The sequence below is a fragment of the Vulpes vulpes genome, chromosome 3 (genome assembly GCF_048418805.1).
Source record: "Vulpes vulpes isolate BD-2025 chromosome 3, VulVul3, whole genome shotgun sequence".
Taxonomy (NCBI): Eukaryota; Metazoa; Chordata; class Mammalia; order Carnivora; family Canidae; genus Vulpes; species Vulpes vulpes.
Window position 1 is genome coordinate 2093005 of NC_132782.1, and position 15918 is coordinate 2108922.

General features: G+C 50.6%; 1 protein-coding gene across 2 annotated transcripts in view; it reads left to right on the forward strand.

Annotated features, from left to right (window-relative positions):
• Positions 1-9396: 9396 nt before the first annotated feature.
• The window catches only part of KCNJ3 (potassium inwardly rectifying channel subfamily J member 3), a 140249-nt gene continuing 133727 nt past the window's right edge, over positions 9397-15918 (forward strand). For both annotated transcript variants that reach the window (XM_025994244.2, XM_025994245.2), the window contains exon 1: positions 9397-10313. In XM_025994244.2, coding sequence (XP_025850029.1) covers positions 9612-10313 — 702 coding nt within the window. In that variant the 5' untranslated portion in view covers positions 9397-9611. The remainder of the gene's footprint in view (positions 10314-15918) is intronic.

Below are 15918 nucleotides of genomic sequence, written 5' to 3' on the forward strand. Positions count from 1 at the left end.
TGATGAATTTGATTAGAATATTTTCATGGTATATGTTGTTGTCCAATGACTGATGCTATGCCTCTTACTCCTCAATGAGTACCCAGAATTGGAACAGGAGACAATATGGGATTTGGGAACAATCAAGGGCCTGAATATCTTAGCTACTTTGTGTATATATTGCCAAGACTTTATCATTGTGTCATTTGGTTTGTTCTGTGTTATCCAAACTTCATTAGTGATTGCAGCCTCCTCTAAAACTGTGGACTCAAAATTCAATTCCAGAAGAAGGAACATTTTGAAACACTGAGCAAGTAAAGAAGAAAAATAAATGACCCTTCTCTTTCAGTATGACTATCTACTTGATAGCAGAGACTCACAAATGCATGTTAATTCTTAACTGGTGGGATCCCTGGGTGGCGCAGCAGTTTGGCGCCTGCCTTTGGCCCAGGGTGCGATCCTGGAGATCCGGGATCGAGTCCCATGTTGGGCTCCCGGTGCATGGAGCCTGCTTCTCCCTCTGCCTGTGTCTCTGCCTCTCTCTCTCTCTCACTGTGTGCCTATCATAAATAAATAAAAATTAAAAAAAAATTCCTAACTGGTTTGCATTAAGTTGTTCAGTTGATATTTTTCTTTCAGGAGAACTAGAGTAGTATTTACTGTGTTGGCTATTGGTAACATATCTAATTTAATGGCCTAATTGAAATGAATTCTGATGTCTACATTGTCCTTCATCTATGTTACCTCTCACAATTGGTATGCAACCTTTTTCTGCCATAGAGGCAGCCTTGTCATTCATTGGTGTTGTCAAGAAGCATAAATAATCACTACGTGACATTTTGACACAGCGTTTATTTAGTGATGTTTGCATTCTGACATTGACAGAATACGTGAGGACATTTCATCAAGGCAGCTCCAGCCTGACGGAATGCAAAAAAGAACATGTGTGTTACTGAAAGCCGGGACTGGGCTCCGGACACTCCCCTCCCCCGCCCTTTTACATCGTTCTTCTCTCTTTCTGCTTGCTAATTGTTACACCTTTATCTTCTGATTTTACAAAAAAGAACTCGCTGAAAGAAATTTCATTCCACGGGTAGAGAAAATCAACTCATTATTTGGTCATCTCACAGCATATTTCTCTTTCTTTTTTCATCTTAAAGCAAAAGGAAACTTGGTGTGAAACAAAAACAATATTGCTATGTCAGTGTTGAACAGCAGGCATCTTCTTTATGTTCTGTGCATAATAGAGTACTAACACCCATCCACTCTCTCTAACAGAAAAATTCACTAATCTAAGAAAATTTGTCAATCATCTCAGCTCTGTTTGGCTTTCCGATTAGTAGATAAAGATGAAAGAGGGAAAAGAGTGGCTTTGGAGAATCATTACTTTTAATTATCACTCCGACACCAAGATATTTCTAGAGCCCCGGTATTATCATCAGTAGATAGAAGGTCATACTCAATAGGGAGAAGCGCCCTATGCACAAGTTGCATGAAATTCTTACTTTTTCCCCCTAATTTTTACTTTCAGATCAATTTTGAACCATTGCTACTTACCCAACTGGAAACCTAAATGGCTTTAAGCATCTACTTTGTCGGCTGGAGGGGGACCTGCATGAGAAGGAAGTGGAGGCTTCATGCACTGCCCCTCCACCTCCAAACTGATCCCCAGGCCCTCCTCGGCCGTGCGCGGGCCGCCTGGCTGCGGGTGGCGGCTGCGGAACCGCTGACGGGGCGAGTCCACACTGTCCTCTCGCCGGGTCACTCTAAGCAGTTATCTGTGCCTGAGGGAAAAGGTAAACCACAGTTTTTGAGAGTTTTTCCTGAATAAAAACTAGGAGGAAACCTAGAAATAAGCCCGCACAAAAGTGACGTCTGGTTTCCAGCGGTTATTGTCTTTATTTCTGTACTTCTTGTCCCTCCGTCTCCAGGGACAGACGACGCGGAGCAGGTGGCGGGGCGGGGCAGGTGGCGGGGCAGGTGGCAGGGCAGGTGGTGGGGCAGGTGGCAGGGCAGGTGGTGGGTGGTGGGTCAGGTGGCGGGGCAGGTGGCGGAACAGGTGGCGGAGCAGGTGGCGGGGCAGGTGGCGGGGCAGGTGGTGGGGCAGGTGGCGGGGCAGGTGGCGGGGCAGGTGGTGGGGCAGGTGGCGGGGCAGGTGGCGGGGCAAGTGGCGGAGCAGGTGGCGGGGCAGGTGGCGGGGCAGGTGGTGGGGCAGGTGGCGGGGCAGGTGGTGGGTCAGGTGGCGGGGCAGGTGGCGGGGCAGGTGGCGGGGCAGGTGGTGGAACAGGTGGCGGGGCAGGTGGCGGGGCAGGTGGCGGGGCAGGTGGTGGGGCAGGTGGCGGGGCAGGTGGCGGAGCAGGTGGCGGGGCAGGTGGCGGGGCAGGTGGCGGGGCAGGTGGCGGAGCAGATGGCGGGGCAGGTGGCGGGGCAAGTGGCGGAGCAGGTGGCGGGGCAGGTGGCGGGGCAGGTGGCGGAGCAGATGGCGGGGCAGGTGGCGGGGCAGGTGGCGGAGCAGGTGGCGGGGCAGGTGGCGGGGCAGGTGGCGGAGCAGATGGCGGGGCAGGTGGCGGGGCAAGTGGCGGAGCAGGTGGCGGGGCAGGTGGCGGGGCAGGTGGCGGAGCAGGTGGCGGGGCAGGTGGCGGGGCATCGCGGCCGTGTCCCTCCGCTGCGCCGCGGGTTTGGGGGCTCTGCCTTCCTTTCTTCCTTCCTCCCGTCCTTCCTTCCCACTCTGTCCCTTCTTTTTACCTCTTTAAATTCAGGTAAATTTAAATTGATTCATTATATTATTGATTCATGGAACAGTGAGGAGACACCGTAAAGGCAGACGTCCTAGGGCTCAGGCCCACTTCCCCGGGGGGTGCCTCCCACGCGGCGCCCGACAGGTCCCTCGGCGGCGCGTCCCTAAGCGGCCAAGGAGCGCGGGCCCCAGGTGGTCCGAGGGCCCGCTTTGCCCTCCAGCGCAGGGCCTCCCGCACATCCCCGCGCGTGGGCCGGGCGGTGGGGGGCGGTGGTGCCCGGGGCGCGGCCCCCTGCTCACCGCCGCCGCCCCCAGGAGCCGCTCCCCGGGATCCAGGCCCCCGCGGCTCTAGCCCGCGGCTGGGCGGTGACCGGGGCAGGCGGCCCCCGAAGCCCGGCGCGGTCGTGCCCCTTGCGAGCCGCGCTGCAGGCCGCGACCCGGGGCCTCCCCCCCGACCGCGGCCGCCCGCGGCCCCTCCAGGGCGGGGAGACGCTGGGTCGTGGGCGCTCCGCTTCCGGGACAGCCCGCGGCGCGCACCGGGCGGGCGGCGGGGTCAGCGCCCGGGGCAGGGCCGGGGTCTCCGGGCGCCGCTGTCCCGGCCCCGCACCTGCTCGCTGTGGCCGAGGAGGGCGCGGGCCTCGCACCTGCGCCTGGGCCGGCCGCGGGCCATCAGCACCGAAAGGAAGGTTCGGGCTCCAGCAGGTGCGCGGGATTCAGGAGAACCTGAAGACTCAGACAGACGCTGTCCGGCCGTCGGTCGCACCATCCCAGTGCGTCTGCGATTGGTGACAAACCTTCAGGCTACACCGACAGGCTCCACCTCTCTCCCCGCGGCCCCGGTCACCGCCCACGGCCCCTCTCCCAAGGCCTGCCTCCTGCCGGGGTGCCCTCCCGGAGAGGCCTGCGACCCCCCCGCCCCCTCCCACGAGCAGCCCCGAGGGCCTGCCCTCTGAGAGAAGCCCCAGCCCGTGACAGCTCCGTGGCCGTCAGGCCAGGCCACCCCTGCCCGATATGACACCACTCTACTGGGTGACCTTTGCCCGCGAGCCTCCCCCAGGTCGGCCAAGACTTGATCAAACTGGCATCATAGTCTGCGTCTCTCAACTCAGATTTGCCTCCTCTGGCCTTTCCTTGGTGTCCCATCAGCACCGCAGCCTATGGGCACCTGCTGCTTCGTCCTGCTCCTTCCCTTTTATCTGTGCTGGATGTTGCCCTCTAAGGAACCTTTTACCTCCCAGCTTGGCCTTAGTATCTGCTTCCAAGATAAACTGTATTGACACAATCTGTCCATCTGTTTTACAATTTAAAAATAGAATTACAAAATTTGCCCTTTTGTTTTCCAATCTTGGAAAATGATCCCAATCTTTTCTGTATTTACCCACACAGAAAAGTAGAATGAAAAATCTACTCCACCAACTCCAAAATGCTACTGGTTATATTTTTTTTTCCTCCAGAATTTTAGTCCGCGTTTCCAAGGCTCCATAAAATGAATACAAATTATTTCTCCTGCTAGAAACCTTGTCATTAAAAATAAATCTGCAGATTTCTAAAGTCATTTGGACTCAGGTGACTTAATGCTCAGCAACATGTAAGCAATGCCAGTTTAGTAGGTTTGGAAAATTCACATTAGCTAGAGCAGTGTTTCCTTAAAAGAGTTGTTTCTCTGAATGCTGACAGCAATCCTCTTCCTTCACGTGCTTGCCACCTTGTATTAATTATTACTGTTCTTGTTGTCGTTAATGGTTTTGTTGGTATGATGTTGTCTTAATTTATGACCTGTACAGTCCTTGGCATGGGGCTAGGCACATGGTTTGTGCATGTTGAGTGTTGAACTAAGCAACTTTCTTGCACATATTTTGATATCTGGGACCTCGCTGATGTTCTCAGGGGAGAGATCCTTAGAGATAGAATTTCAACTCACATGGATAAGGATGGGAATTTGTCATTTTTCCTTGATGCTCTGCCAATAAACCCTTGGGGCCGATAGAATAATAATTATTATTTTTTTAACAGATGTTGAGTTCTGGAAGGCTCTTTTAAAAGGCCTTATTCTTTTATAAACCAGAGTACTCCCATGTACAAGAGTAAAGAGGGGAGTAAAGAGAAGTTTAAATCAGGAAAACCTTGTTAAATAAATGACTTCCAAGTGACAATGGCGTTTTGCCTTTCTCCAAATCCTCAGGCAGAGGCCAGGGTTTGGAGCCAAGATCAAGGGCTAGATGAGTCATTGCCATGGCATGGCAGTGCTTCTCTAGTCCCTAGTCTGCACAATCAAATCTCCAACTGATTTCTCCTTTTCATTTTTTCCCCTTTTTTTGGCAAGAGAGAAAATAACTTCAGTATTCTTTTTTTAGGAGGGTTAAAAAAAAAAAAAGTAACACCATTCTATTGCCAAAAATTGCATATAGAATTTCAAAGGGTGACCTCTTCCCAGATATAGCAGAACTTATGGTGGCAACGGAATGTGTCACCTTTTGAAGCATAAGCACTTCAGATCCCCAGGCCTGCCCATGTCTTCATTGTACTTTGGAGAACGGTAGGATCAGGAGTAAAAGGATATTAAATACAATGTCATTTTCACCTGAGAGTAATTAATGTTTCTGGCCATGCAGACTGTCACATGGTGGGAGTCACAGTGGCAATAAGTAAGTGACGAGAAGAAGGACCCAGGTATACGGAGATGTTCAAAGCCTTGCTTTTTTCACAGTTGGCCGATTAAGTCATTTTTAGAATTTGGACTTCTCAGGGGCAGAGGGTTTTTTTTTTTTTTTCCTTTTACATTAAATATACTCTTCCCTACACCGTTCAGTTACATAATAGGGTGAGCGCATGTGCAAAGTCATGTCTTTTTAGTATTAAGACACAGAATCACATCCTTCATTTTTGGACTTATAGTTATTCATGATATTACTAATTCTGGACACAGCAAATAAGATATTGCCAGAGGTACTTTCTGGGCAGAATAAGTAGGAAGCTTGTTCTTAACGGAGTTTGTTGTTAAATATAGCCTTGATTCCCCTTGCCTGCCTCCCCTCCCCAGCCCCCAAACGGTATGGGAGTCTGTTTATAATCCACCACCTTATCTTTAAATGTTAGACTCCGAACCACTGTGTATTCTGTAGTTACAGTTTCCCGATTTTTCTGGCCTTGTGGCCTTGACGGAAGCTGTGTGCCTCTCCTTCCTTTGACCCACTGTTGGCGGTGTTTCTACTTGGGCTCATCAGACAGCACCTGATTAGGTGGCCTTCTGTCATCTATCCCCCACACACCCGGCCTGGCCTCAGCACGGCGGGGCTGGCTGCCCTCCAGAGCAGCATCATGGAAGCAGCTGTCCTGACAGGGGAAGATGAGTTTGGTTCATCTTTAAACATTTCCAAGGAGTTGGACTCAATGTCACAGACAGGTCAAAGGCTCCGTCACATTTAGAGTGTGACATGACGGCATCCTGAAAAATATGTAACTTATCAGGCAGTACCGTCGCTCTAAGAGAATAAGGACCTTGAGAATGGCCAGACGTGTTTTGAAATCCCTGCTCCACCATCTTCCGAGCTATGTAAATACTAACCATAAAATTCCAAACACATTGCCTGACACAGAATAGTAGGCTAAGCAAATTTTGTTTTCTCTCTAAGATTTTATTAATTATTTACCAGGAGCAAGGAAAGATTGGAGATCCAGGGTACCAGGTAGTATCAAAATATTAAGAGGGGGATACTCAGGGTGCTTGCCATTGTATAGGGGAAATCTTGGTGAATTTTGAGCTCAGGTACAGATTAGAGGGTAAAAAAAAAATAAATGCCACATTACAAATCTAGGGGAATGAGAATGCAGAGAAGAGAGAGAGACAGAAGGAGGTAGGGGCACTTGAAATAAAAGCTGAAGAAATTCTTCCCTTCCCTACAGGATAGTGATGATGATTTGGACCTTTCAGAGATAGAAAAGGGGATATTTACGTGACAAGAAAGAAGTTGAGCAAGTGAAGTTAATGCAGAGTTAGGTCTGGGAAGCAGCTAGGAGCCAAAGTGGGCTGGAGCCGAGCCCACACTAAGGGAAGGTAGGAGGTAACTGTAGAAAGACAGGTGAGGCCACATGTGGAGGGCCTTTGCTCTCACCCTGGAGGAGGCAGGCGCACAGCAGAGCGCAAGGAGAGTCCAGGCCGGGCACCTGGAGGGGAAGGCAGGACACCGACTCCGCAGCTGCGCTGCTCCGGCCTCAACCTCCAGGTTTCCACTCATCAACTCTGGGCCACTGGGCCACTTTCTGTTCTCTTTCCAGCTTCAACGTGCTGCTTCGGTTAATAAGAGGATTAGACTAGACCATGTCTCTTGAAGTATAAAGCTATCTGTCTATAAATTTGGTTGTTGAAAAATGGCAAAGGTTTTTCATAGAGAAGTGTTTTTTGAAAAGTAGGAATGCATGAAAGTTTGGAAATGAAATCATCAAATGACATAATCTGAGAACTCCTCGGTCTCCATTCCACTGCTAAGCTTATATGATTCTAAGGAGGTAGATCTAGTGACACTGAGACACGTTGAAGGAGTCAAAGACTGGAGACAAGAAAATCGTTTGACTTGGGGCTTAAAATGAAATAGGGATTTGAAGAAAGTAACATTTTTTAGGGGGGGGGCAATCATGAGAGAGAGCGCAGCAGTACAATCAAAAGGACTTGGCAGCTCGGTGAATAGCAGCTCCAAAGCTAACAAGCACAGAAAATAACGCTTTTTAAAAATTGATGCATTCTTTTATATTAAATCGTATAGTTAATTTAGTGAGGACTTAATTCAGTATTGCTCAGAGAGTTTCAGGGTATGTGGAGTTTCTAGCCATGCAGAGTGCTACATTTGCTACAGAATGGCACGTTTGTTGCTGAGCCCACAGATATCTGCGGTGGGTGGGCCGGGGGTGGGGGGTGGGGGGTGGGTGGCTGGTAGGGTCCCGGCCCTCCGCCCTCGGCCCTCGGCCTAGTAGTGACCAAGACAAAGTTCTCGCTCCCGTGGAGCTGGCGCGCCAGGGCTGCTGCGATGCAGGGGCGGAGAGACAACACGCAGCCAAGGAAAACCCGCTCAGGAAAATGACCGGAGCGGCCTTGACCCGGGCGCCTGGGGGCGGCCCAGGCCTCCCTGCCCTGGGTGCATTGGGGCTGACAGCGCCGGCAACCGGCAACAGCAGGGCGAGAACACTCCAGAAAGGGGGCACGTAGGGCCGAGGCACAAGGCTGGGGATCCTTTCTGCCCTGTGGGTTTCAGCAGTTGGAAGAAGGCAGCCGGGCAGGGCAGGGGCTCGGGGAGGGGTCGGCAGGAGACGGGGAGCCCGCGAGGAGCCGCAGGCCCGGCCTCGCCCGCGCTCCCGCAGCGCCCGCGTGACGCCCCGCACAGCCCGCGGGCCACTGGCAGCAGCGCGGGGCAGGGCCAGGCCGGCCTCGGACAGGCGTGGGCTCGCGCAAGGCCGCACGTGGGTGGCGGCAGGCCCGGCGCCGTCCGCTGTCCCTGGCCGTCCCTGCCAGCCCGGGAGGGCCGGTCCCGGGCCTGCTACCCGAGCCTGCAGGGGCCGCTGCGGCGCTCGGGGCGGGGGGCGCGGCCGCCGGGGCCCGGGCCGGGGCCGGGGTCGCCTGCAGCGGGCGGGGCCCAGCGAGCTCGGGGGCGCCGCCCGGCCCCGCGCCCCGCGCCCCGCGCCAGCTCCCGTTCGCGCCCGCGCCCGCGCCCTCCGCTCCCTTGACACCGGGGCCCGAGGCGCCCGGGGAGCGGGTCCTGGGTCGGGGGCGGAGGCTGCGGGAGGCTGCGCGGCCTCCGGCGGAGCCGGGCGGCGGGGAGGGAGCCGCAGCGGCGGGGGCGCCAGGCCGGCCTTGCTGCCCCCTCCCAGCCCCACGAGCCCCGCGGCGCCGCGGTCAGAGGCCGGTGGAGCCCCGGCCCGCGTCCTGCCCGCTGCCCGCCTCCGGCCCCGGGCTCCGGCCGCGCCGCTCCGACCACAGCCGGGGGGACCGGGGCGCGGGCGGCGGGGCGCGGGCTGCGGGGCTCGGGCTGCGGGCGGCCCCACGCGCCCCCACGCGCCCCCACGCGCCCGCCCGCCGTCCCGGCCGAGCCGCCGCGCGCCGAGGGGCCGGGCCGGGGCGGGGCGGGGGCGGCGCCGGAGGCGGGCGCCGGAGCACGCGGAGAGCCCGAGCGCCGCCGCCGCGGACCGCAGCTCTGACGGGCAGCTCGGCTGGAGCCCTGCAGCGCCCGCGCCCCGGAGCCTCAGCCCCGCGCCGGCAGAGTCCGGGGGCGGAGCCGGGCGCCGGCAGAGCGGGGTGAGCACCGCGGCGGGGCGCCGCCTCCTGCCCCTCGGCCGCGGGCGCCGGGCCCTGCGAGCGGCGGGGGGCCAGGGGCGCCGGCAACTCTGCGACGCGGGGCGCGGGGCGCGGGGCGCGGGGCGCGGGGCGCCGAGGGCGGGGAGGCGGTGTCGCACCGGCCCGGCGCCGCGCCTCTGGGCGGGATTTTGGCCCCAGGACAGGAGGCGGCGCGGGGCGCGGGGCGCGGGGCGCGGGGTCTGGGCGCCGGCGAGGTGGCAGGCGCGGGGCCTCGCCTGCGGAGCCGTTAGCTTCCCGAGCGGGCGCGGGAGCCGCGGGAGCCGCGCGCGGGGGGCAGGGCCGGGGCGAGGGGGGGCGCCCGGGATGCCGGGGGGGCGGGGGGGCCGAGCCCGGGGACGCCGCGAGCCACAGCCGCGCCGGGCTTCCTGGGCTCCGCGTCCGTCGTGCGGCGAGCGCGGGAGGACACTTGCGCTCCGGGGCTGAGCGCGGAGGCAGCGCCGCCCGCCCGCCGCCGCCGCCGCCGCCCCCGCCCCCGCCGCCTTACGGGGCCGGTGCGCAGCGCCCGCCGGCGCCTCCGCTTCGCGCTCGGACTCTGGCTCGCCCCTCCGTATTATGTCTGCGCTCCGCAGGAAATTTGGGGACGACTACCAGGTAGTGACCACCTCGTCCAGCGGCGCGGGCTTGCAGCCCCAGGGGCCGGGCCCGGGCCCGCAGCAGCAGCTTGTGCCCAAGAAGAAGCGGCAGCGGTTCGTGGACAAGAACGGCCGGTGCAATGTGCAGCACGGCAACCTGGGCAGCGAGACGAGCCGCTACCTGTCGGACCTCTTCACCACGCTGGTGGACCTCAAGTGGCGCTGGAACCTCTTCATCTTCATCCTCACCTACACCGTGGCCTGGCTCTTCATGGCGTCCATGTGGTGGGTGATCGCCTACACCCGGGGCGACCTGAACAAAGCCCACGTCGGCAACTACACGCCCTGCGTGGCCAATGTCTACAACTTCCCGTCCGCCTTCCTCTTCTTCATCGAGACCGAGGCCACCATCGGCTATGGCTACCGCTACATCACCGACAAGTGCCCCGAGGGCATCATCCTCTTCCTCTTCCAGTCCATCCTGGGCTCCATCGTGGACGCCTTCCTCATCGGCTGCATGTTCATCAAGATGTCCCAGCCCAAGAAGCGCGCCGAGACCCTGATGTTCAGCGAGCACGCGGTCATCTCCATGAGGGACGGGAAGCTCACGCTCATGTTCCGGGTGGGCAACCTGCGCAACAGCCACATGGTGTCGGCGCAGATCCGCTGCAAGCTGCTCAAGGTAGGCGCCCGGGCAGCGCGCTGCGCACCCCGCCCCCGGCGCGGGCCCCTGGAGGCGGCCGGGAGCCGCAGGGCCGCGAGGGTGGCGGGAGCACAGCCCGGGGGCGCTCGTCCCCGGGCCTCCCCGGGCCTCCCCGCGCCTCCCCGCCCCCCCGCCGCTCGCCCTGGGCCCCTGCCTGCCCGCCCCGCCGAGGCTGAGCGGCGCCCCCGACACCCGGCGGCTCTTGTTCAGAAGAAATAGGTGCCGAAGTCCCTTAACTTTCACTTAGGGCTTTGCCTTACCCCGCCCCCCCCCCCCCCCCCCCCCGGGTTAGCAGGTGCATCTCCTGGGTAGGCCCCGGAGCCCCAGCTGCAGGGCCGCCGTTCGGACCAGCGCAGTGACCTGAGAAGTAGCCAGGGGGGTGGGAGACACACCTGGTTCGTTCAGATTTTTATTCTTTTACTAAATATTTTCTAGAGAAGTATTCTGGGAAAGCTTGAGTGCTTTTTCTCTAGAGCCTCTTGTTGATTCTATTCTTCATTGCCAGTTTCTTTCTTTTTTTTTGTTTTAATTGCCAGTTTCTATGAAGCCTTTGTCGATCACAGATTTCACTTGAAGCTTCTCCGCGTCCGTTTAAGAAAATTGCTTCTTAGCCCCGCGTGTCGGTGCACAGCGCGCGGCACACGGGTGGGGTCCCGCAGCCGGGGGCGCCGCCCCGAAGGGCGCCCTGCACACGGGAGAAGCCCACGCTGCTGCTCACTCACCCGCCCAGAGCCGGGGGATGAGAGAGAAAAAGTTCAGTCCTCTCTCGTGTGTCTCTTACAATTCAAACTTTTTTTTTTTTTTTTTTTCCAATTCGACTTTTTGAGGCATTTGCCTCAGGTAGTTTTCAAACATTCATAAATCGAAAGAGATGACCTCAAGTGAAATCTTAAGAATGTATCTGAGATTGCATAGAGAACGACAGCCAGATTTAGAATTTAGCATCAAAAAAAAAAAAAATGAAAAGCTGATGAATATTGGAGATTTTTGCCTTCGAAATTTCAGTGCCACTCTGCAAGTGTATTGTTTTACACTGCCCTGACTTACGTTGCAGTTAAAAGTGCTTTTAAAAAGTTTGGCTCCTGTGTTATTTTCATTATTTATTTATAAGATCTTGCCCTAATCATTCCTCAATCATGTCGCTCAACAAAGTGTTAGAATTACTGTATCTCAGTTGTCCCGTCACTCCACATGGTACACTATAGACGGTGAAAACCACTAACTTCTGTATAGCTTAGTGGCAAATTTTCAGCTGAGTTTTGATGTGCATGTTCATTAAAACAACTGTGAAAAAATAATCTCAAATCATGTTCTTCATAATTAATTTCAATGTGCTGTATACTAGTTCTTATTTAACTTAGCATATTGTGTTTTTGACCATTAATTGAACTGAGTCGTTTGGATTAGGCTAGGCAGCTGTGTTGTAGACGTGTCTGTTGCATGGGTGTCAGCTGTATGTGCCTGTTTCTATGAATAGATCAAGATAGATAATCTCTCTGTAAGGTAGGCCTGTGTGGAAGACAGGAACACCTCATTAATGTAGTGCAGACATCCCTGTCGGGGAACTCACGCTTACATGTCACTTTGAGATTCTTATTGAAGAATAGTTTACCACATGGATTGAATATTGGAAAAATAAAATTAGCCCTTAACGGTCGTTTATTGCTGTTCCCTAGTTTTTCAAATATATAAAGTCAGTAATTAAAAGAAGTATCTTTTGAGACAACATCTTTTAGATGTTCCTAGACTTTATTGAATTGTGGTTTAACAAAGCCGGAAAAATTAGAATTAATGTACATATCAGTTTTGTGTTTGTGTGTTTTGTTTTGTTTTGTCTTTACAAAGGTACAATGAATCTGGAGTATCCAGTCCAACAGTGGTGCAGGACACTGATAATGATTTTTAGGGAAAGGCCATGTACCACATATACATATACCGTAAGGAGTGTCCTGATTAAGAACAATATGAGATTTATGGTGCTGACAGATTCGGAGCAGGGTGCTATATATAACACAAGGTGATAAAACAATCTCTAATTAAAAGAATGTATATATAAAAAAAAGAATGTATATAATACTGATAAAATTCTTTGCTTTTGATTTGTTAGAAGATGTCAGTGGTAGGAGTAAAAAAAAAAATTGACATGTGGTGTCAATTTATATTTAAACAAAATTATGGTGAAATGATGTCCTGCTCTCTGTGAAATGAGAGCTTGGCCAGTGGCAGCTCTTTGGCCAGCCAGTTCATCATGCAGCTTGTTTTCCTGTAGCCACAGTAATTAAAATGAATTCTCATAGTTCTTGTCATTTCCTTAGACTTCATTAAAAAGGAGTCCTGTTGTACTAGGGAACTAATAACATTCACAGAATTAGAGGGGAGATTTACCTTTAATAAGTTACTCTTAGGTTCTCTTAGGGACTGAGATTGAAGTGACCTAAAACAGCCAACTGTATTTTGAAAGAAGGAGCTAGCTGTTCCATGGAATAAGTAATACGTAGAATGTTTTGATACCGGTCTTCTTGTTAAATATTGTTACCCATATTTAGTTTCCTCTTTTAAGCCTTGTTTGGCATTTTAAATATAAGGTTGAAATATTTTTAATAAAGAAATATTTGGAATTTAATGGCAATAAAAACAATATCCAATGATAACAGTTATAGTCTATGTTCTTCCTATTATCTAATTTAATTTCATTTATATTTTCCTATGGTTTACTTATTTTTTGAATAAAAACTTATCTATCAGTATTGATGGAAGAGTCTTACTTAATGATTATAAAGTATTTTCTGTTCTCGGGAAGACAGTAAGAATGTGGATATGGTTTTCTTATCCTTGCTACTATGAATTTTCATGCATATTTCTTGAATTCTCTAAGTTTTGATAAAAGTTTTTTTTATAACTTCCTTATTTTTAATTCTGTTATTGACTTATATGAAAATAATTATTTTTTAAGGAATCTCTACAGCCAGCATGGGGCTTGATCTCAGGAGCCTGAGATCAAGAGTCCTATGTTCTACCTCCTGAGCCAATCACGCACCCCTGTGTGAATGCAGATTTTATTTCAACTCTCTTCCTGTCTTTCAAGCCTGCAAATACTGAAATGAATTTTGATATTCAAATATAGTTCTTCCAACTTTATGTCTGAAGTGGTCAGATTTTTTCTGCTCAGAGATTAAAAAAAAATCAGATTCAGTAAAAATTAAAGGATACAGTTGGAAGTTATTCTTTGAAATTTGTAATTTTATTATAATTATAGCTTAGAAAATGCTTTTAAAATGAGTATTCTTTCTCTTTTCCTCTTCTCATCCCCATATTGAGGTTTTATTTGGGCTTTTAACTTGTTTTAGTTATCTTCTTTTTAAAAATTCTAGATATAGGAACCAATGAATAGCGTGTTCATGTTAAGTTATTGTATCATCTAGCTGCAAGTTTTAATAAAAATGCCTGAGACTTGAGGCTAATGGCTCAAACTCTGGACCTTGTAATTTAGCGGTAGGCTTAAAGGATTTGGAAATCTCAGTCCGACTTTCTATAAATCTAACACAAATGGTTGACTGCCCTAGATGTACATCTTGTTAAGGAAGATTTAAATAATCTTTCTTGATACACTGCTCGGGAATTTACAGGCTTATTATCCAGAGGCCATCATGGACTTATATAGGCACACAAAGTATATTTACATAAAGAAAATTTAAAATCAATTATTGCTGGATCCAGATTTTGAAATATAGAAGTAAGGATAACTTTTTTCATGGAAGTATAATTGTACTTCTTCATATTGTTACTCATAGCAAATAATTTTCTTTCCTAGGAGTGCAGCTCTGCAGCCCTTAATTTTCACTTATTGAAAGGCAGTTGGTGTGCAGTCACCTTCTGATGTATCATATATATTCTTTTTGTATTCATGTCTTGTATTTTCTATTTATATGGATACTCAATTTGGATGTTATCTGGTTTCCCCATATGAATGTCAGCAAGTGCAGATGCAATAAAAGGCAAACTTATTATTTTTAAAACCAATAAAGTCTCCATCTCCTTCATGTGTCCTAACCTTATATTAATCCTTTAACCACAGTTATTTCTGGACCACATGATTCCTGATTTTTTTCATATACTTATTTGTTATCGCTTCATACCATGCACTGAAATGCAGTTAGGTGTTTGATTTTGTGTTACTTTATTTTGTAGGATTGATTCTTTTCACCAATTGGTCTTGGCCAATTTAGTTTTGATACTAGTTTTGATAATTAGTTACTTCCGTTTAAAAGTAAGTCCACAAGTGGATGCCTAATAATAAACATACCTGTTCTTAGTATCATACAGGCTGTCAGTAAAAATATTTAAGGAGGAGTGCACAGGTGGCTCAGTGGGTTAAGCATCTGACTCTCGATTTCAGCTCAGGTCATGATCTCAGGATCGTGAGATCGAGCCCCAGGTTGGGCTTTGTGTTTAACATGGAGTCTGCTTGAGATTCTTACCCTCCCCCTGCCTCTCCTCCCGTTTGCACCCTCTCTCTCTCTCTTTCAAAATAAAAATAAATTTAAAAAAATATTTCAGGAGCCTGAGACCGAGTTCCCCAGAACTCTTAGGGCTAGATCCTGTTACGGTTGGTGATTTATTTCAGGTGGATTCATTATGTCTTTAAAGAGAAAGCACAGTTCCTACTTAGTCTAGCTTTGCCTTGTTTGACACGAGGACAGTTCTCCAATAGGTACAGAACTTTTTTAAATATAGAATTTTCATTCTTTTAAAAAACAGTAGTAATATTTTTTAAAAATGTTTGTTATGGTTCCCGAAAAATATGGGGTGGCTTGTGTTCCAGGGAATACAGTGTGAACAGAAATAAGGGACATAAAGACCCACAAATAAACAGCAGTAGGTAAGAACAAATGATAAAGAGAAATAAGGAAAAGCATTTGATGGATTTGAGGGTGTTTGGTGAGTAGGAGGGAAATGTGCACGTAGGGTTACAAATCCTGTCCACGGTTATTATAAATTCCATAAAAGGCCCTCAGGGAATTATAAAGCTGTTCTTTCATTTCAATAGTGTAAAAGCCTCACACAACTTAGTACAATATAAACTACATTCCATTCTATAAGGCACTTTCTTTTCATAAAAAACAAACATTTTTATGGGATGATTATCTTAGCATTACATTTTTTTATTTTAGACTTGATGTTGGTCATATTTTATCTGAGTATTGACGGAATTTCAAGCTCATGGAGTCAAAGGAAATGTACAATTTAATTATAGACAGCCCACATAAAATTTTGGGTTCATTCTTTGCAATACCTGACTTGAATTTTGGTCTGAGTCCCAAAACCATTGCCAGAACAGCTTCAAGCCACAGGGCATTTTTGCTCATTCTAGTACCTGCTTTCGACTTATTTCCTAATTTTAGCTTGCAGATAGCATTCCAGCCTCATTTCATTTGTGATTTTCTTTGTGACTTCAGCATATATTCAACACACACACGCACACACACACACACACACACACAGTCTCTCACATACTGCACATTTAAAGAGGAGAAATGAAATCACAGATAAATGTAAAGTGATGGGAGTTGGTAGGCAAGAAGGG